The sequence below is a fragment of the Lepidochelys kempii genome, chromosome 4, assembly GCF_965140265.1.
Source record: "Lepidochelys kempii isolate rLepKem1 chromosome 4, rLepKem1.hap2, whole genome shotgun sequence".
Lineage (NCBI taxonomy): Eukaryota > Metazoa > Chordata > Testudines > Cheloniidae > Lepidochelys > Lepidochelys kempii.
Genome location: NC_133259.1, coordinates 26,898,630 through 26,921,140, shown reverse-complemented (window position 1 = coordinate 26,921,140; position 22,511 = coordinate 26,898,630). Strand labels below are relative to the sequence as shown.

Genomic DNA, 22,511 nt, shown 5'->3' with positions numbered 1-22,511 from the left:
ACATAGGCCCAGATTCTGCCTTGCTTTGTGGCTGCTTTATACCACCCTGCCAGCACAAAGCATTTCTAAAGTCCAAGGTATAAGTGATCCTCCAGTGGCACAGAGACAGCTACTGATCATAATAGATCACATGATTATGGAATTTCACTCCTGTCCAGAGGTTCCGAATTACAGCAGAGCAATTGTATGCAGCATTGCTGTAGCTGTATCAGTCCCAGGATATAAGAGAGACAAGGTAGGTGAGGTAGTATCTTTTATTGGACCAACTTCTGTTAGTGAGAGAGATGAGCTTTCAAGCTAACACAAACCTCTTCAGCTCATCTCTCTCAACAACAGAAGCTGGTCCAGGTTTGTGTTAGCTTGAAAGCTCATCTCTCTCACTAACAGAAGTTGGTCCAATAAAAGATACTACCTCACCCACCTTGTCTCTGTAAGAAGAGAAATCGATCAGTCTTGTTGTTTTCACTCTGCTCCTGCTTGTCATTTCGAATCAGCAGCAGAAACAAAGGAGCTGTTTGCAGACTTAGGAAGGCAACAGTCCATTGGTTTGTGTTCAGTTCACATTTGGCAGGGTATCTCAGCCATAAGTGTTAGAAACTTAATATTATAAAGAAAAAATGTTTATTCTTCTGCAGAAATTGATGGCCCCACACTAGTCAGGGAAAGAGTCCTACTCATTACAATACTAGCAAATAGGTGAATGGATTTATTATTTTTCAAGCCCTCCATATACTATCTCTGTAAACGGACCATAGAAATGTCAATGCCCGATGACCTCTGTTTCTGTGAATTGCCTCCTCTTTATGGGAAATGAAGGGTGTCTTTTGTATTCCTTTCAGAGTTCTGGGGATATATACTACTTTCACATGTCCTCACTGTCCAGAATGTACCCTTGTCAAGGTTCCTCCCCCACTCTGAACTCTAGGGTACAGATGTGGGGACCTGCATGAAAAACCTCCTAAGCTTATCTTTACCAGCTTAGGTCAAAACTTCCCTAGGGTACAAAATATTCCACCCTTTGTCCTTGGATTGGCCGCTACCACCACCAAACTAATACTGGTTACTGGGGAAGAGCTGTTTGGACGCGTCTTTCCCCCCAAAATACTTCCCAAAACCTTGCACCCCACTTCCTGGACAAGGTTTGGTAAAAAGCCTCACCAATTTGCCTAGGTGACGACAGACCCAGACCCTTGGATCTTAAGAACAATGAACAATCCTCCCAACACTTGCACCCCCCCTTTCCTGGGAAATGGTGGATAAAAAGCCTCACCAATTTGTATAGGTGACCACAGACCCAAACCCTTGGATCTGAGAACAATGAAAAAGCATTCAGTTTTCTTACAAGAAGACTTTTAATAAAAATAGAAGTAAATAGAAATAAAGAAATCCCCCCTGTAAAATCAGGATGGTAGATACCTTACAGGGTAATTAGATTCAAAACATAGAGAACCCCTCTAGGCAAAACCTTAAGTTACAAAAAAAGATACACAGACAGAAATAGTTATTCTATTCAGCACAGTTCTTTTCTCAGCCATTTAAAGAAACCATAATCTAACACGTACCTAGCTAGGTTACTTACTAAAAGTTCTAAGACTCCATTCCTGGTCTATCCCCGGCCAAGACAGAATATAGACAGACACACAGACCCTTTGTTTCTCTCCCTCCTCCCAGCTTTTGAAAGTATCTTGTCTCCTCATTGGTCATTTTGGTCAGGTGCCAGCGAGGTTGCCTTTAGCTTCTTAACCCTTTACAGGTGAGAGGAGCTTTCCCCTGGCCAGGAAGGATTTCAAAGGGGTTTACCCTTTCCTTTATATTTATGACAACCCTTCTTGTCATATTGCTTTTCTTAAGATTACTGTCCTTCTAGACAAAGAAGATGGGCTGAGATTCACTTTGTATCCTCCAAGAACCATTCCTTAATCTGCTGTTGTGACATGACACACTTCTGCTCCTTGCGTCTCAGCACTTTGCCTTGTATAGCACTTCCAACCCTTGGTCCAGGAAAAAGGGCCAAGAATTAAGCCCAAGCCCATATCTGTTGTTGGGCCAGTCCTGCAGTGGTCCCTAGGAGATAAACTAAACACTAAAGAACCTATTTCAGTAGTTCTCAGACTCTGTGTACTGCTGATGGTGTGTGGAGAGCTGATTCCTCCTTTCTATTTCCAGGTACTTATTCAGGCATTTAGGGCTTTCATTGCAAAGAGGGGGATAAATACTTGTAAAAGCAGCTGGAAAGTGAGGAACCAGCCTAGCTGTCTCCACTACTCTACATTGCTACATTAGAAAAGAAGAAGAAGGAGGGGAGACTGGGGGCACGAGTTGACCATTTAGCAATTTCTAAATGCTTTCCATTGTAAGCAGTTGCTTCAAGAATTTTGTGTTTGTGAATAGAAGGGGTGTGGACCAGGTGAGGGGGGATCCATAAGACAATCTCTTAAGATGTGGTCCACGGAATGAAAAAGTTTCAGAGCCCCTACCCTAATAGGGCTCTTTCAACTGCAATGTGTATTATGATGTTATGGTTATATTGTCTCTACAGTTTTGTTGGAAGCAATTATGAAGAATGGAAGTGCTGCTGGGAGTGGTCCATACTGCCAAAAACCAGCAAATGGCAATGATCAAAGTAAACCCAGTAGTACAAAGGACAGCAATGCGTCTGCTGCAGGTGAAAGTGGGAAAGGCTACACCAAAGATCAAGTGGAAGGAGTACTCAGGTATCGACTTGCATAAACACATCACCTCTTGTATCATATGCTTGTGGATATTATTCACTTAAGCTTTGAGGTAAAGAATCTAAAGAAGCATCTCCTAGACCTAGCTCATCTTTAGAGTAGAGATGCTGGCACTGAATGGAGACTTTTTTAATTTTTTTTTGAATAACACAAATTGTGATATATGTTCATTCCTTGTGAGAGTATTGTACAAATCTACATTGCAAATATCTCTACCTGTTAAAAAATCCAAGGTTGTTATTGAGGAGCTGTCATGGCAAAATGGCAGTGACTGTGGAAGTCCTGATGTGAAACCTTCAAGGCAGTGTTTCTATCTTAGATATTTATAAGGTGTCTAAAATATACTACTTCAAAGTGAAATTAAAAATCCAGGGGTTAGAACTGTGAGGAAAAGTATGAATACATTCACAGCTAACATTAAAATTTTCAAGACAATCACACTATGCACATGGGTTTTAGATTAATTTGAATATTAAAAGCAGCTCCTTATTGGAGGGAGCTGTGTCTAAGGAACCCCTTGACTAAATGACCTCAGCTTGGCCTACAAATTCTACCCCGGGCCTCATATAGCGCAGCAATATTATAGTGGAAGAGTAGAGCCAGCACAGTTAAGGTTTCACCTTGATTTTCATTCTGTCAAGATGAAAAATTCCTTTAGCTTAGAGTATCATTTTAAAATTTTCCTTGTAGCTTGAGCAATTCTTGATTTCCTTCCCCCCCCCCCCACTTATGGCAATTTGTGGGGGAGAAATTATCATTGAGATCTGCTATAAAAGTTTTTAAAAGGGCCACGTGACTGAAAATTTTCTAGTGTCTTGCATTTCCTTTGGACCTTTTTTCCTCAAGGACAGCACTTTGAGGGATGGAAACAATAGTTGTCCTTTTTGGTTTGTGTAGATTGGATAAATTCTCTTAGAAAGTAAAAACATTGGTTACTGTTTTGACTGATGGCAGTATCCTTCACGTTAGTCAGTATCAACTGTATGCCAATGTTTAGAATAGGGCTCCCTGTTACGGGTTTGTTTCCTGAAGCCCAGTAACCCCTTTGATCATACCAACTTTGATAAAAGTTGCTTTTTGGTTACACCCAGTCCCATTGTTCAGGAAACTAGTGCACAGCATGCATCTTGATTAGAGTGCCCTATTGCTGCTGGTTACTAGTCTTTCATCATCTTTCTATTTAATGTAATTTTCTTTGACAATACCTCTAACAAAAAGTGTGGGTGTGCATGAGGACTTTAGAGCACTTTGAAATATCAGCTCTTACCTTGAAAGCAAAACTTCCAGTTTAAAACTTCCAGAAGGAGCTCCTACAGCATGCAGGCAGCGAGCAACACATACAGTAGAACAGCAGAGTTATGGACTGCCTGGTCCACCACACACTTCATTTGGAAGTGGAAGTACGCAGTCAGAAAAATATAGTATAGTACTGTTAAAAGTAAACTACTAAAAACATAAAGGGAACATTTCCAAAAAAAGCTTAGATGAGGTAAGGAAACTGTTTCTGTTCTTGTTTCATTTCAATTAAGATGGTTAAAAGCAGCATTTTTCTTTTGCATAGTAAAGTTTCAAAGCTGTATTAAGTCAATGTTCAGTTGTAAACTTTTGAAAAAACAACCATAACATTTTATTCAGGGTTACGAACGTTTCAGAGTGATGAACAGCCTCCATTCCGGAGGTGTTCATAACTCTGAGGTTCTACTGGACAGAGAAAGCTGCCAAGGGCAAGGCTCGAACTCAGTGTATATGCGTGCTGCCAACGTTCAGTGGCCACAGCATGTCACCTGGAGTCACCTGTTAGTAATTCTGACATCAGGCACTTGAAGTGTAACCTTTAAGAACATAAGACATAAATCAGAAGGGACCCCAGGGCTGCCAGGCCCTGCCTCATATCATTGCAAGCCACCGCATCATACAATCCCACTCATAAATGGTGTATCCCAGCTGTCCCTTAAAACTAATTAATTTGTTAGTGCCCACAACTCCTATTGGGAGGCTGTTCCAGAACCTCGTTCCTCTGTTGGTTAGAAACCGTCTAATTTCCAGTCTGCATTTGTTCATGGCCACTTTATACCCATTTGTTGTTGTATCAGCATTGTCCTTTAGCTTAAATAGCGGTTTACCCTTTCACCCTCCCCCCCCCAATGTATTTATAGAGAGCAATCATTCATCTCTTCTCTTAGCCTTCTTTTTGCTATGTTAAACAAATCAAGCTCTTGCAATCTCCTCTCACAAGATAGGCCCTCTATTCCCCTGATCTTCCTAGGTAGTGCTTCTCTGCATCTGTTCTAGTTTAAATTTTTCTGTCTTGAACATGGGTAATAAGAATTGTACACAGTATTCCAAATGAGCTCTTACCAGTGCCATGTACAATGGCTTTAATATTTCTCTGTGTCTACTGGAAATGCCTTACCTGATACATCCTATGATCGCATTTGCCTTTTTGCAGCCCCATCACATTGGTGGCTTATCGTGATCAAACAACACACCCAGGTCTCTTCTCTATTGCTTCCTTCCATCTGATGAGCCCCACGCTTGGAGCAAAAATTCTTATTAATAGACACTAAGTGCATGATCTTACACCTTGTACTATTGAATTTCATCCCATTTCTGTTGTTCTACAAGGTCATCCAGATATTCCTGTATAATATGTGGATCCTCCTTTGAATTGCCAGTGCCCCCCAACTTTGTATCATCAACAAATTTCATTAGCACACTCCTACTTTTTGTGACAAGGTCATTAATAAAAATATTGAATACGATTGGTCCCAAAACTGATTCTTGGGGAATTCCACTAATAACCTTCCAATCTGATAGTTATCTTTCTGCACAACCCATTGCCTTCTGTCCATTAGCCAGTTCCATATCTACTTTACAATTGTTGTTCTATTCCCATCTTTTCTAATTTAACTAGTAGTTTCCCATGCAATATCGTGTCAAATGTTTTACTGAAATCCAAGTATATTCGATCTGTTGATTTCCCGTATCTAAAAATATCAGTTATTTTTCTCAAAGAAGGAAATCAGGTTAGGTTGGCATGATCTGCCTTTTAGGAGCACATGTTACATTACATTCACGGAGGTAAACAGAAAATGGGATGTAATTATTCTTCATAATTTGTTCCAAAGTCTTGATTACTACTGAGATTAGACTAACAGATCTGTAATTGCCTGGATTGTTTTTGTCCCCTTTCTTAAGTTTACATATGATGATAGCTATTCTCCAGTCATACAGTACTTCCCCCAGATAGACTGATTGATTAAAAGAAATCCTTACTACTGGATTAACAATCTCAAATAGTTATTCAGATGTGGTAGATTTGAGTAAAGGATAGGGAACTACTGTGTGAGTAAAGGCAGGATTAATATGCTTCAGTATTTTATATATTTTGATGGTATTAATTTATATATTTTAATATAAATAAATTAGTTTTACACAGGAATTGGTGAATGAATTCCTTCGTCAGGTGGGGTTTTTTTTCACATTTTTCCGTTTTGTGTGAGGTAAATCCCAAAATTGTAATCTGTTCTCAATTTTGTTGAGTTTAGTTGTTTCATGAATCTGACTATGTAATTAAAACTGTTTTGGATGTTTAAAATACTTATTTGAAGTATAGCCCATCTTCTTTCTGTTGCCCCAGCTGCCCTCCTGCAGCATTTGGATACATATTGATAAGCTAATGGATACTGAGAGAGGATATTCAGGATCCAGCTTCAGTGGATTTGTGGTTTTCCTACAGGGTTTTGTTTGTTTTCATCAGCACAGACATGCCCTTAGAAGAGAGGGGACCTTACCTTTGAGATCCCTGTAATGGAACATTCTGCATTAGAGTTCCTATCCTGATCAGACTGTCCTAAATTTGCTTGTTATAACAATAGATTTAAGATACACAGTAGAGACAAGTCTGGAGCAGAACAACTCAACAAATGGGTTTACTGCATTGGTTTTCATCAGTGTTGCGCTAGTATTGTTGGTAGATACAAATATAAACAAGCACTGATGTGCTGTTTTTTAAATTTCTTCCATATACACAAGGGACGTGGTTGATAGCCACCATAGCTATAGAGCATTGCATGATAGTGCAAACAAGTTGCTCAATGGGGAGAAGTGTAAGATGCAATACCTCTCGGTTGATTGCATAAGTACTGAGTGATATGCTATGAATAGTAAGAAGAGTTTAAAAGAATATTATTCGTTCAGTGCAGAAGTTTGACAACTCACATACTGAGAAACTCTTCTCTCGTGAGCTGAAATGTATTTGGAAATAACTTATTTTCTTAAAATGTGTACATCTTTCCTGCTAATAGTGATCATCTTGTTCAAAATGTACATAGTGACGGTAATATAAAAGCCAAATGCAGGACAGATCAAACCAGCTTCCTCCTGTTTTAATGCTATCTCCACCTCAAAAGTTCTATTTTACTACAGAAGCAAAGAGTTTGCTTCTTGATCACAGCTGAATTTACAGAAAACAAGCATAACAAAGACAGGAAGCAGCCACACAGCAGTGGGAGAAACTTGATTTTTCCCCTCCACCATTGTTTTAGTTCATTTAATACAGACACACACACACACCATCCTCCCAATTCCACAAAAACTGTAATAGGGTCCTGGATAGGGTTACAAGTTTTAGGAACGAGAATTGCTTGAAGGTGGTGTTACCGGGTGCCTGGTATGGGCCACACTGAGAGTGCCACACTCAGGGCAGACTGCAAGAAACAGGGTGTACAATACCCCAAAATTGGTGGTTTGTTCTGTAGTCACCAAACCAGTATCAAAGAGCTTCTGCAGCACCACACTGGTTAACAAGAAGCCAAACACAGTCCCCTGTAGGCAGTGCAGCCCTTGGCTCCCATCTAAGCAAGCTGGTATAATATAACTAGAGGTTACTGAAAACCCAATTCACCATATGTGAGGTTCTGCTAATCCCAAAGGATCGGACATTTACCCCCCAGGTCAATGTGAGTATCAGATCTTACCCAAATGTCACGCTGTCAGGCAATCCTTAATAAACTAACTAAAGATTTATTGAGAGAAAAAGAGAAGAAAGTTATTGAATTGCTAAAAGATTATATACATTACAAATGCTTGCAAGGTCCTTATATCAGATTTGTAGCAGTGATGGATGAGTCTGCTGGCTTGCAAAAGTCTCTCTGGACTCATCCCAAAAGGTTATAATCCAAATGCATCTTATGTAGAGTCCGTTAGTCTTTCCTTGCATTTTTCAGGGTATTCCAAATAACTACTTGGAAGATCTCAGTCCCATGGCTTAAACTTTCCCTGTTTAAAGCTCAGCAGACAAGAGATGCAGGATCAGACCCGAAAAGCGGGCTGTCAAGTGCTTTGAGCACAGCATATGACTGTGGATTCCTCTTTGTTGAGCATGCACTGACTCACCACTTTGAAGTTAACATTTCCCTGGGTATACACCGTAATCTAATTACACTAGAAGGCAACATCCGGTCATTCAGCATAACGGGGATAGATAAGCCGAGGACAATGTAGATAATATTAGTTTCTGCAGTATCTCACATCTTTGATCTTAAGATTAACTGGACACATTCTTATACATAATGTAAGGCAATTAAGACATGAAAATATTTAGAATCTAAAAGTTAATTTGGTTACAATGGTAAACTTCTAACAGGATACAGGTACACAGACAAACACATTTAGCATCTACCCTTGATTTCTGTTACTACAAATGAATGGGTTAGTGATTGCTTGTCTAGTACATCTGTTTGATATTCACATGCAAGTGAATTCTCCTGGTACAATTGTAATGCCTCTTGTTAAGTTGTTATGGGTCATACTCAGGTTAGCTGGTTTGCCAGTATCACAGATGGATACATGCTTTGCCATTCCACTAGAAGCAGCACTGCAGAACACCTGAAATTGTTCTGTGGACTACCAGAGATCCACAGAACACATTTATTATAAACTGTTTTTATACACTTTTTAAAACCCCTTTAACGAGGAATTAGTTGTGAAACATGTTAATCCATCCTTCCTGTTCCTTTCAGTCCTGTCAAGTGTGAGTATGCAACTGTCTCTGGCAGCCCCAGAAGAGGAGTCTAAGAAACACAGAAATGTTATATTTTACATCTTTTTTTTTTAATAAAGCAATTTAAAATGCATAAGGTGTTCCAGGTCTTATATTCTTAAAAAATAATATAAAAACCTTAGCACAAATAAATTGCCCAATACCTAAAATTTCCTACTATGATTAGAAATGTTGCTGTGGTTGAGATACATTCTTGTGAAGAATTAGTTGAAGTATTGCATATCTTGTCGTGTCTTGTGTTCTTTTATTCGTACAAGAGGAAGGCTTGGAGGAAGAGTCCTTAATCTGAATTGGAACCGTGCCAGTCTGTGAGAAGGATGAGATAATAGCAACAAGAATTTTACCAGACCAGATTAAAATTTACTGTAATTGCAGTTTACTTGAATTTAGAAAGTAAGCCAAAAAATTGCCTGAACACATTTCCATTGATCCAAAACTATACAGCAAAGACTGCAAGTCATGTGGCCCTATTGAAGTCCAGTCCAATCTTTCTTCATCTGCTTCTGCAAACTCAGTGAAAAGAGAGACCATTTTGCAGTCTTAGTGCAGGTGATGAACAAGAACATAGATAAAAGGGTTTAAACAGATAATGTTGCAAATTATTGTCACTGCTTAGGTCAAAAAACGAACTGAAAATGGAAGTAGGAGTGTTCATCGTGGATTAAAACAAAAAAACAAGCAAAGAAATTGGAACATTTATTTAATTAAGTTGTTAGAAATGTGAAGTTTTCAGCAATCATGTTGACTTCCAAACCAGTGGCTCTCAACCTTTCCAGACTGCTGGACTCCTTCAGGAGTCTGATTTGTCTTGCATGCCACCAAGTTATACCTCATTTAAAAACTACTTACTTTTATGTCTTATTTTGTAAGCAACAGCACGCTGTTACTGAAAAATTGCTTACTTTTTTATTTTTACCATAAATTATAAAATAAATCAACTGGAATATAAATATTGTACTTACATTTCAATGTATAGTATATAGAACATAGTATATAGTATATAAACAGTCATCTGTATGAAATTTTAGGTTGTAGACTGACTTTGCTAATGCTTTTTATGTAACCTGTTGTAAAACTAGGCAAATATCTAAATGAGTTGATGTTCCCCCTGGAAGACCACTGTATACCCTCAGGGGTATGCATTGAGAACCACCGTTCTGAACAGTGCAAGCTAGAAGCTGCAATATTTGCTTTTCGAGAGAAAAGTGACAGAGGAAAACCCTGCTAGACTTTATGAAAAAGTTCCTGTAGCAGTTATAAATTGGACAGGCATCAAAGTCCACCTGATTTAAAACTGTCCTGTGGGGGAGTGTCAGCTGTGATATCCTCAAACTCCATCAAAGAACTCCATGAAATCTCTCAGAAAAACAATCCCACCCTTCACCTCACCACCCTTTCTCTCTTGGCATGACAGCCAGACTTCTGAGGAACATGAATTGTACATTTGTTAGTTTTTTACTGATGTGAAGTGTTGTTTAGGTACTATTAACCTTAACGAGAAAGACTAAGTTACTTACAGTTAACTTGTGAAACAATTGACGTGTTAGTACAGACCTCTTTGGTTTGGGACAAGTGTTTTGCCGTTGGCAATGTACAGTTTTTCATTTCTCTGTCTGTTTACCTCATACACAATTGGTGTGAATTGAAGCTAAATGTTTTTAAACAATTAAACCTGTGTGTTTTGTCTTAAATCTATGAGAATTTTTTGTATGCTGTAAAGATTTTTTGGGGTGAGTAATATTAGTTGGATGGCATTGGAGTGTTCAGATGTTTTTAATAACTTTTTTAACACTAACAAACACTGTTAATTCGTGGTCATTCATTACCGTATAGTGTACCAATACGTGTTTTTCAAGTTGTGTTCATAATAAAAGTAATCCAGATACTGAAGACTTCAAAGGAAACAACGAATTCAGAAATTAAGGCAAATGCTCTCGTGGTCATCATGCCTAAGCACGGACTCAGTTTCTTAAACACAGGAAAAATGATCCCTTGAATGAGACACCACTTGATCAATCTGTGATTTTAACAATATCTTGTAAAATGGTCTGGCCTGACTTCTTAGGCTAGCATACTTTTAATTGTAGAATTCCCATTCCTGTATAAAATTTCTTCATTTTGTGAGCCAGCCAAAGGCCTGCTTACCTTTATACCTATTCAATTTTGATGATTGTTTGGGCTGGAGCTTTTGGAGCACTATGGCATTATCACTTTAGAAACTGGCATATTTAAAGCGATACAAACTCCTAGTGTGGATACTCTTACAGAAGGTGAAGGTGCTTATCTTATTCCCCTACATTTATAGTGGTATAAAACCCCTAAAGGCAACCCCTTAGTCTGATGGTAGTGTTAGCCATCTTGCTGCCTACTAGTCAGGAGGCCCCTGGGATGCTTTATTATTTAATTTCTGGGCATTAACTTTTCTGTTTTTTGCTTGCACCAAATGTCAATGTACTGCAACATTGGCAAACCCAGCTAGTTTAGTTATACGGGAGAATCCTGCAGTTCCAAAATACTTTACTTTTGTTTCTGAACTCTCTCCCCCATAATTCAGTTTGGATTTAAAATTAATGCTCTGCTTTTGATCAAACCTTCCTGTTCCCCTGGATTTAGGGTGCTGTCTCTCCCCTGTGGCTTCTGTCTCCACCTCATTTCTGGGTGTTTTAAAATGCAGCAAATTATTACATCATTGTCCTGATATTACAGGATGAAACAAAGTTTTAAGTATCAAAGTTGTTAAGGCTTTCTGTAGAGTTAATGCAATGTTAAGCATTCTAGGTCATCAGGATATAGGATTAGTGCTATTTTATTTATTTATTCTTTGGATTTATGCAAGCAGTTTATAGAAGTAAAATAGGTTTCTTGGATCCACATGTATGCCTGTCTATCAAAATACCTCATGTAATTGCTTAAGCGCATTGATATTTTCTGTCAATGGATATCCAAATCAGATCTTCTGTTTATATATAAAAACATATTTTTCTGACTACCCATCCTGCTAAGTCAAATTGGGTTATTTCTGATTGATGGCAGCATTAGCAAAAAAGATTCTCTGATTCTGTGGAAGTTGTGCAAGTCAGAACAGAATCCAGTTCCCTCTCTTATAGTTGTATTAGCTTCATAGCATAAAAAGGATTAAAAAGAATAATCTCTGAGTGCACTAAATAATGTGTACACAGCAAAATAACCTTTGTGCGAGAAGGTGCAATTTTTATAAATTAATTTATAGAATATCTTTAGTTATATAAACTAATTTTGATGTCTGCAGTAACTTCTCTGTTTGCAGTTATAGTCAACTGTATTGTATTTAGATCTTTGAAATCTTTTCGTTTATTCTTTTCTGCAGTATAAAGAAAAGTAAAAATTATTATGAAGTACTCAGAGTGTCAAAAGATGCAGGTGAAGAAGACTTGAAGAAGGCTTATCGAAAGCTTGCTTTGAAATTTCATCCAGACAAAAACCATGCACCTGGAGCAACAGATGCTTTTAAAAGTAAAAGTTTTTATAATTAAACTTTGTACATGGAGAAAGCCTTTTAGAATATATGGGGCCCATCTACTGTACAGAAGTAGCTGTGTTAAAGCACAGTGGTTTAGTACTGATTAATCCTATCTGCATAGAATGGACCAAGCAGCAGTTTGTTGTGTAGGTCAAAAAGGGCCCTTAAATAATTACTTTTTCGGAAAATGATTGGTCGTATGTATAAATTAAGGGACATCTCAGTGTATGCATGTAAATAAAGCAAAATGGTTAATTTAATATGAAGACATTTTACATGATTTTGCATACTAATGCCATTGTAACATTTACATATATACCATTGCTTTTGGTCCGTGGGGCATTTGTAGTAAGAACAGGTTTCAGAGTAAGAACAGTACTTACTGGTGATAGCTGTTACAAAACCATGTTTTCAGATATTTCTATCTTGTCGCATCCTGGTTTAAAAGAACACAAAATGAGAGACGGATTTGCATTATTTAATATATATCTATACTGGCAACAAAAGTTTTATAATGTTAACATATTAATTAATATAATTAATTTATCTTATGAACACAAGTAATTTGTTTTTCAGTGTAAACATTGACATTTGCCATTCCAAGCATCTAGACTGACTATGCAAAATCACATCAAGAAAGTTCATGCTTAGTTTAATGCCAGTGCAGTTTGATGAGGTATAAATTTGATTGTGCCTTTGCTATTGGAGGTTTAAAAAAAACCAAGCAGTTTGCATCAAAGTGCAGTTTTCATTCAGTCACATGATATGCTGTTACCTTTTTCTTAGAGTTTTGTGCGTATAACTCTTTTTTCAGACAAAAACAGATTTGTTCAAAATGGACCAAATTCCAACTGCCTTTTGACCAATCCCTAGCTCAGTTTAATATCCAGACAGCTAGGACTGCCAAGATTTCTCCTGGATCAGGCTAAATTGCTAATGGGAAAGGTTTTGGCGAAAAAGCATCCTTTAATATTGCATGCATACTTGAAGGAAAATGTGAACTTTTCAGAAATAATTGTTTTTCTCAAGTGCAATCTAACTGTGGTATTTTTCTTACATTTTACATGGTCTTTTGATGATGGAACAAATCAAAACACAAAACAAGGCTCTTATTTCTAGTTTAAGCCCTGAACAAAACTTTCTGTGTAGACCTGCCCAAGAGTACTAATTATGACACATTAAGGGTTTAAGATGGGAAATAGATTACTCATAGCAATCAAGTTAATTGCTAATAATTGTTTTAATATAATTACACATGTTTTTGATAGCTAAACTTTATTCTATAAATTATATTATTTGTTTTAAAAGGTCCCTGTCAAATTTAAAAAATTGTTTTAAATTTTTTCACCTTGTGACTAATAATACTTTCAAGTACAGCGGACCCTCGCTAGAGCGCGTATTTGCATATAGCGTGGGTGTGGTGATGGATCCCAAATTTAAACATTTAAATTGGGATCCATGATAACACGGCCCCTGCTATAACACGGTTAACGCATGGATCCCGAACCCTACATTCTAGCGAGGATCCGGTGTATTAACTTGGAGATTTCCAAAATCAAACTTTCACTATTTCACTCTTCATTCAGGTTGCACATTTTAAACGAAATTACTCGTCTTCTGGTTCTTCAGCAAATGCACATTACTTCAGTGTATCGGTTGAAAATGGTGCAGGGGAATGTTGGAGTCCCGACTGCTTTAATAGAAGTGTGTATTTTTCTTAACATTTCAGAAGTATCATTTGATCAGTCTCTGGAATACTGCCAGACAACATATTTTACTAAGTTGTCCAAGGGCCTATTCTTTTTATTTTAAGAACATTGATCAGGTTGTCTTTTTATTTCCTCTAAATTCTGTTTATAAAAAAAAAACACAACTTTTTGAATTGCTATGATCAGTTATTAGCAGTTTGTGATCGTTCGTGGCACAACATAAGCAAAAAAAAAAAGTTGTCTAAAACATTTTTTGCAATAAGTTTTCTTCATGTGTATTTGTTATGAGCTGACTGACTTCTTTCTAATTTCTCTCCACAACTGAGGATGTCAAACTCTCACCACCATCTTTACCATGAGGCGGAGTAACCCTGATAACTGTATTTGAAGTGTGTGTCCTACAGCAGGGTTTCCGTGTAATCTCTTGTAGCTTGGTCTGTCATTTAAAAGCAGCACTGCCAGCAGTGTCACATGACAGTGTAAAAAAATATGGCTCTACATGCACCTCAGTTACCAAGATCAAGCACACACAGGTCAGGTAATTCCAAAAGTGAAGGTAGATTCACTAATATTAACTCTCATATTGCATGTGTAGTATTTTCTGTTTGTCTTTCTCTTATTGATTGTAAATCTTAATGTATTATTCCTATTAATATAACCCATAAAATATACAGAAGACGCTGCATGGTAGAGCTAATGTTGTTGGATCAAGCCAAATGTTTGCAATTACCTGACTTTTGAGTTCACATTAAAGCTAAGTTTTTTAAATTGCAACGAGGGGGAAATATTTCAGCAGATGAAGACGTTCCTTTGAAGATGTAAACGTAACTGTCCAGCCTTCTATAGCTACTTTACCATGATGCAGGGCCTTGGAGGGAGTAGGAAACTGGAGATGTTTCTGGACACCCTGTTCCATTGCAGTTGATTTTGTAATGTACAGTATCGCCTATGAATGATGCTAATGTTCAGCAAGTTCTTGACTGAAATTACAACTGTAATTACAGAACAGCTCTTATTGTTCATTTGTGTGAGCACTCTGTGTTCCCTGTTTCAGAGATTGGAAATGCATATGCTGTGCTGAGCAATCCAGAAAAACGAAAGCAATATGACCTTACAGGCAGTGAAGAGCAAGCATGCAATCACCCTGGCAATGGTAGATTTAATTTCCACAGAGGTTGTGAGGCTGACATTACTCCAGAGGATTTATTCAATATGTTCTTCGGAGGAGCGTTTCCATCAGGTATTTACTCATTAATATTTTATGGATATTTATCAGAGCTGCACTACTGAGTTCATGTGATGATTTTTAGAATACTTATTCCAAACTCTTATTTTCCTAATCTACTGTAAGCAATTTTTCCTCTGTGTATTGCTACAGTTTCCTTTTCTGATTACTATGGTGACCTCAAGAGTACATGAAATCATAAATTCATAAATATTGTAGGTTTTCAAAAAATAAGACCTAGTTTATTTAATGCAAATTTCAAAATAGAAGAAGTTTAAATATGAGCTATTTTAAATGTCTCACTCTGTATATTAATTCCCCAGTCTATAGTCATCAAGGCATTTTAGTTTCTCACTCATCTTGTGTGTTTATAACAGGTGTTTTCTTGACTGTTGATGCTTCTTTTTGTAGGTAGTGTACATTCATTTTCTAATGGTCGAGCTGGCTACAATCATCCTAATCAACACCGTCATAGTGGACATGAGAGAGAAGAGGAGAGGGGTGATGTATGTTTGAGTGGTTTTGACCTGAATCTACTGCTAGAGAAAGAAGATTATAGTCATATACATGGCATGATTGCAGGGGAATCTTTGGCTCTGTAGGAACAGCTGAATTTGCAAGTGAAATATTTTTACAGGGACAGCCTAGCTCCTTTGGTAAACAGACATGAAGATTTGCATAAGGTGCAGTAAACAGAACAAAAGATTCCAAACTAACATCCTAAATGATTTAAGCTAGTTTCTGGTCACTAAGAGCTTGTATGTACTTGAAAATTAATTTGGATTGAGCAGGGCAGATTGATTTAAATCACCAAGTGGAAACCGTTGATTTAAATCATTAAAATTGATTAACTTTTCCATCCGTACTTCAGTTATTTTCTAAAGAAAGTTGCATTCTCATTGGTTGATATAACTACTAACATATTTTGCTTTACAACTAAATAGTCTTTACATTAGATGTGGTACATCTTTTTGCTGCCTCGGAGGGTACACTCTAACTATAGGCATTTATTTCAGAAATTATATAACATAACATTTTCAGGTTATTAATTTTACATTTATTATGTTAAAAATAGTGACTGATACATCGCTTATATATTATGTAAATAATTTTTGCTCATGATTTGTGTCAAGCTGAATTAGGATGGTAACTGGAATTTAATTTAACACCATAAAACAGCTATATAATTTATTAAAACAACACTAAATGTTTTGGATATATAAATTTCTCTTATCAAAACATGTTACACATTTACAACTAAATTTTAATAAGTTTAGGCCTTAATATATTTTGTATTAAATTGAGATTTCATTTTTAAATGGGTTTATTTTTAAAAAGGAACTTCTTATAATTTAAATAACAAAAATTTTAAAAATCCAATTTAAAACGTCCAATATTTTTCCACCTTGATATTAAGGTAGGAAGTTAATTTAAAACACAATAGCTACTCCTGAGAATAACTTCATATGTGAACGCTCTTGTTCTGGAATAAGAGCACCTTATTCACATTTATCCTAATCTACTTTAAAAGTGGATTAAGTTAAGAGCATTCACACATGCAGTTACTTAAGAATAGCTGTTTCAGAATTTCAGAATAGCCCTAAGTGTGGCGTGCCGTGTACCTGCATTTAGCTACTTATTTGACATCTATATAAACCTGGTCCAGTTCATTAAATCAGTGAAAAGACTCATTGACTTCAGTGGGCGTTGAATTACAACTCTGGAGTTTTAAATGCATCTCTTCAGTGTTGTATGATGCAGTATGTATTGGATTCCTGTTAACTAACTAATGCCATTTATACTTGGGTTGTAAACTGTTGGGATAGGGAAAGCCTTTCTCTTGTGTGTGTGCAGTGTCAGCACAATGGGGTTCTAATTTTTGTTGGAGTCTCTGGGCACTATTACAGTACAAATAATAATTATGAGTGATTTTGGGATAGGGATATCTGAGAGTACCTAAAATTTGTAGTTGTTCTACAAAGCAGTTGGTCTTTTGGATTTTTAGGTTATTGGTATAGTGTTCAATCTTAAAAAGCAAATCCCAGATTAAACCCTGCCAAATTTGCATACTATCTTGATCCCGATTTTATGAAATGCCCAAATCTTATTTGTTCTGTTCCGTAGGGAGGCTTTTCTATGTTCATCCAGCTGATGCCTATTATTGTATTGATCCTCGTCTCTTTGTTGAGCCAGTTGATGGTTTCCAATCCTCCTTATGCCTTGTACCCAAGATCGTAAGTAATGCTGATTAAATTTGTTAAAAAAATACTTCTCCATTTTTAAAATGCCCTTTTTATTTCTTTGCATGGCTTTTTAACATCTGCTTTGCAGAGTCATCTTCTACTTGTATCAAGTCAGGCAGTTGACAAAAACAACCTCCTGACCTGTGTTGTTAAGGTCTGAATTATAATGAAAGCTGGAGAAATTCTCTATTCCCCCTTTTCCCCCAGAGTAGACTTTGTTACAATATTTTATCCCTGCCTGTCTGGAAGGGAATACAGGTGTTGAAACTCATATCTATTTCAGACGGAAGGGTATCTAAAACTCCATATTTTTTCTTGAAAGAAATAACTCCTTTGACAAATCATGCAGGAGGTAAATTGCTATCACTGCTTGTAGGGTTCTCACTCTCTTGCAGAACTGCTGGACTTCATAGAAGGAAGGCTCCTTCTCCTGCAGCGTTTGAGCTCCACAGGAGAGAGATGTTCTTCCCTTTTGAGGCTAAGCTCCTGTGATACAAGCACCACTCCTCCAGAGCACGCACAAACCATGAGTTTTTAATCCACAATATGCCAGCATGCAGGTGGATTTCTCAAGGGCTGCAGTAAAACATTTTAGAGTGAAATGTTGCAGGCTGGGGACCTCGTTTTTTGTTTTGCCAGGTTCCAGTGTTGGTTGGTTGTTTTATACTTATTTATTTATAATGTTTTAAAACAAAGATGGCTTACTAAAATTACTTTTGAAGATGGAGAGAGGTAAAAGGCAGAAGTTCTATATTCATATGAATGTAAACATTTTCTTCTGTTAAACATGACACTCCCACTGCTTTTCATTACAACTCTGACTTTTCTGTACTTTGAAATAGTGTACTCAGTGAAACCTTATTGCTGCTCACCAATGGCAACATTTGAAACATACATATTGTGTATATAAAAAGAATAACAAACATGTCTCTCACAGAGGTACAGGGCAGACCATCAAAATGAAGACAGAAAACCTGGGTGTCATTTATTATGTCAGCAAGGACTTCAGAAATGAATACAAAGGAGTGTCATTACAGAAGGTGGAAAAGAGTGTGGAAGAGGACTATGTGTCCAACATTCGAAATAACTGTTGGAAGGAGAGGCAGCAAAGTAAGTTTACCCAATGAGTAATGTTTGGCACGTCTCAAAAACACGTGTTACCATGAAAAGCTTATTTCTGTGTTAGAATAGAATGAAGTGACTATTTTTACTAAAAGGTGTTTACATGTGATTTGCATGAAAGAACCAATACAAAGGCCAGTCTTTCACATTTGTTGCATTTAAAAATACACCAAGTAGTCTGTGTTAATTCCCAAGGTTTTTACTTGACGACTGAAGGAAACAACTGCCACCTACAAAATGATAGATTCCTTGTTCTGTTAACTGTGACCATTTCTTAGAAAGTGAATTGTTGTAAATTTTTGGCATTGAATGACACACTTATTAATTTGACTACATTAATAATGGGAAAGAAGGAAAACTTACTTTGACCTGAGGTCTTGAACTTCCTGTATTTAGTTCTGGACAACGCTAAAAATGACACACTGAAATTTCAATATCATGTACATCTTTGGGGCCCAAAATAAATGTTTCACTTTCTGTCATTTTATCTCCCTTCCCAACAACTAGCAACTTGTGCAATATCAGATATTAAAAAACAGGTTGTTTAGGCTACTAACTTTTTTCTTACCCACATTAATTCAAATATAATTTAGCCAGCTACTTTTTAGAAGGGATAGAGCGCAAATCCAATCCTTTAATACCTGTGAGCGACGTAAAATGTTGTCAGACTGTGAAGGTAGGGCTGCAAAAAATCACATCAAAACTGAAGTGAGAAAGAAAAATGACATGTTTTTTAACATCCAATATCTCACAATCTACAGGGACTAGATATTCTTTGGACCAGTACAAATGTTTACAAGATCATGAAGTCTTCCACTCATTGGTCATGGATCAATCAACAGACATAAATAAAAGTTAGATCCCTATTTTTTGTCCCTCCAAAATAAATTAACATCCTTTAGGTAAAGCTTAGAATTAATTAATTTAGAATAATTAATACTAGAGTTGGACGAAATAATTTTTTCCCATGAAAGATTTTGAACAAACATTTTTCATTCACGGTTTTTGAGAAATTTTGAAATGAAATTTAAAATTTTGAGTTTTGAATTCTGATTTTTTTTTCCTCTCTCTCCCTCTTCACATTCCCCGCTTTTCCCCCATTGGAAACACTGATGCGATAGAGATTTTTTTTAAGTGTGTGAAAGTAGGAGGGGGTGCACTTCTGCACTTGTTTAAACATGGAAAAATGGAAAGTAAACACAAATAGTACTTTCTCTAATTTGTTTTTACTTTTTTCACTTTCAATTTTTTTAAGAGTATATTCTCCACCTTCTCACACTAAAAAAACCCACACTTCTAGCCAACATCATCCTGAGGGGAAAAGTACAAAAGAGACAGAGAGAAAAATAGTTTTTCCCACTTTCTGAGGTTTGTTAATCTCTACTGTCCCTTATGCTTGCTTTTTTCCAGTAGTAAAAGATGAGGGGAGTAAATAAGAGTGAGAGGGAGTGGGTGAAGATTCCAAAAGTAAAAAGCAAAATAGTTGTTTTGAAATCTAAACTGAAAGGAGAAACAATTAGGAATGAAAACTTTCATTTTGAAATTTGCTGTCATAAAATGTGGTCAAATAACATTTTCCTGCTTAAAAAAATGGTTTTCAACTAAATCCTATTTTTCTACAGGATACATTTGCTATTTAGAGTAGGAAACGTACAAATGTATTTGTAGATTTGAGCTTAAATGTTGATGTGACTTCTCCTTAAAATAATTGCTAAAAAAATGAGACATGCAAGGGTACATAGGTACCATCTCATAATAGATGCAACATAATCTTTTTGAGAAGTAATACGTTATTATTGTTTAGTCCCTTTGTTTCTGTTTTACAGCAGGTTTTTGCATAATGCAAGATGCTGCAAAAAAAAAAAAAAAAAAAAGGTGGGGAGAGATGTGGAGGGTAGGAATTCTGTAGAAGTTCTCTACATCAAAAATTGATTTAAAAAATATCCTATCAAAGCAGGGTTGGGGATGGGTTTTGGGCGGGTTATTTTCTTCAAGGCTTAAACATGTCAATTTGAATATTTAATGGAAGTCTCACAAACTATAATGTGGTTAAAATAGCAAATCCAGGTAGGGGATCACCAGGTGGCTGAACTAAATGGCTGCTGTGTGTCTGAGTTCTGAGGGGACAGCACAGTAATCTGCCTTTATTGACCCCCTCATCCCCCATATCTGCTAATCCCTCTTCCCCCGCGCCCCCCCCCCCGAAAGCAGAGCATGAGATTGCAGAGGAAGGACCATTCAAAAACATCCCCAAATTTTAAAAAAAAATAAACACCCTCACTAAGAAGTCCTTCAGGCTCGCAATATGGGGGAGGCCTCTCTGACTTCAATTTGAAGACAAAGCACCCAAAACAAGGAGGAATGAGCGGGCCAAAGAAAATCAACCACCAACCAGGGCGAACGTTAGGGAGTAGATCTTTGAGTCTGACTACAAGATGTAAGACATCCAAGATTCAAGCAGTAAAGAAGGAAGTTACTGATGTGGAATATTGAGTCATTGTGCTAGAAATGTCTGGCCTAGGACAAACGAGAGAGAGAGAGATGTAGCATAAATTGGACGATATGGAAAATAGATCAAGGAGAAACAACATTGGACTTAAAGGATTGCCTAAAAACTCCAAAGCAGGAAATCCAATTTGGTTTGTAAGAACTTCAGTTACAGAGTTGATCAGTCAAAGCTGTGGGGGGTCAGAGAGCACATAAGGTGCAGCTCTCTCCACCTGGACCTCTTACCAGTCCTCATTGTGCCATTTCATTACTATCAGCAGAAAGATTTAATTATGAAAAAAGCCAGAGGGCATCTGCAACTTGTACTCAAATGGGGTAAGCTGCAATTTTTCCAAAACCTTTCTGTCCTAACTAGAGCTGTGTGCAGAAGTTGCATTTTGCAAACACTTCCAAGGTTTTGGAATTTGACTTCATTCTGAATCAGAATGGAAGCCTAAAACTTTACAATGATCTGTGAAGGAAAATTCCTGAAGAAAATCATTGCAGGTTGATTGAAATGTTTTTTTTATGACCATCTAAATGTTTTGTACAGTATATAATACAAAATTTTTAAAAAAATCAAAATAGTCATTTCAAAATGAAAAATCTAAATGTTTCATTCCAAAAAGTTGAAATGTGATGTTTCAACATTAGAACTTTTTTCAGGGGTTTCTTCTGAAATAAAAGTGAAATGAACTTATTTTTTCAAAGTGTTTCACTTTAGACAGTAGAATGCAGTAGCATATGGTTCCATCAAAATTCTCCAACCAGCTCTAGCCCAAGCTTTAAAAGAAGAGGAGAGAGCTAGGGGAGATTATATTGGCTGTCAGGATGGCAAAGATTTGCTAAAGATGGGGATTCCTGTTTAAATTCTCATTCAGCTTCCAAAATCAGTATTGTATAGTTAGAGACCTTAAACGAGGGAAAATACAGTCCAGTTTCTTTGGATAGAAATCCACATTTCAGACATACGAGAGTATACACCAGAGGTAGAAAATAATAATGAGCTGATTAAAAAACTTTGGCAGATTCTGAAGCCCAGGGAAAGGAGGGTAGGATAAGATAAAATACTCTAGAGTACATACTGGCAATGGCAGAAGTGAAGCTGAACAAGAGAAGAGTCAGAAGTTTCACTCAATTTCATAAAGACTTTGGAAACAATATGTCCTAGATGGTGTAAAGAGGCTCACTCTGTAATATGGTAATGCCCTGTTAAATTGGAGGGATTTGATGATAATTTCTCATTATGCAGTAATATGATAATTTTGTTTGTGATGTTTACATGGCATTGATTTTGTAAACCTAATAAAACTCCCTAAATAGCTTTTAAAAACCAAAGAAATAGCAAATCCTAAAAATTAGAGTTTCTATATGTGTAATAAGGTATTCCTGCTTTGTATTTTATTTATGAAAATATCTGCTCCGTGTTC

General features: G+C 36.9%; 1 protein-coding gene across 4 annotated transcripts in view; it reads left to right on the top strand.

Annotated features, from left to right (window-relative positions):
* Positions 1-22,511, top strand: part of DNAJB14 (DnaJ heat shock protein family (Hsp40) member B14) — a 37,669-nt gene that overhangs the window by 6,336 nt on the left and 8,822 nt on the right. For 2 of the 4 annotated variants that reach the window (XM_073340779.1, XM_073340780.1), the window contains exons 2-7: positions 2,540-2,714; positions 12,143-12,288; positions 15,059-15,244; positions 15,641-15,735; positions 17,354-17,463; positions 18,410-18,582. In XM_073340779.1, the coding sequence (XP_073196880.1) occupies positions 2,540-2,714; positions 12,143-12,288; positions 15,059-15,244; positions 15,641-15,735; positions 17,354-17,463; positions 18,410-18,582 (885 nt within the window). Of the gene's footprint in view, positions 1-2,539; positions 2,715-12,142; positions 12,289-13,881; positions 13,979-15,058; positions 15,245-15,640; positions 15,736-17,353; positions 17,464-18,409; positions 18,583-22,511 lie in introns of those variants that run through there. The other 2 variants (XM_073340781.1, XM_073340782.1) reach the window with 2 other exon arrangements.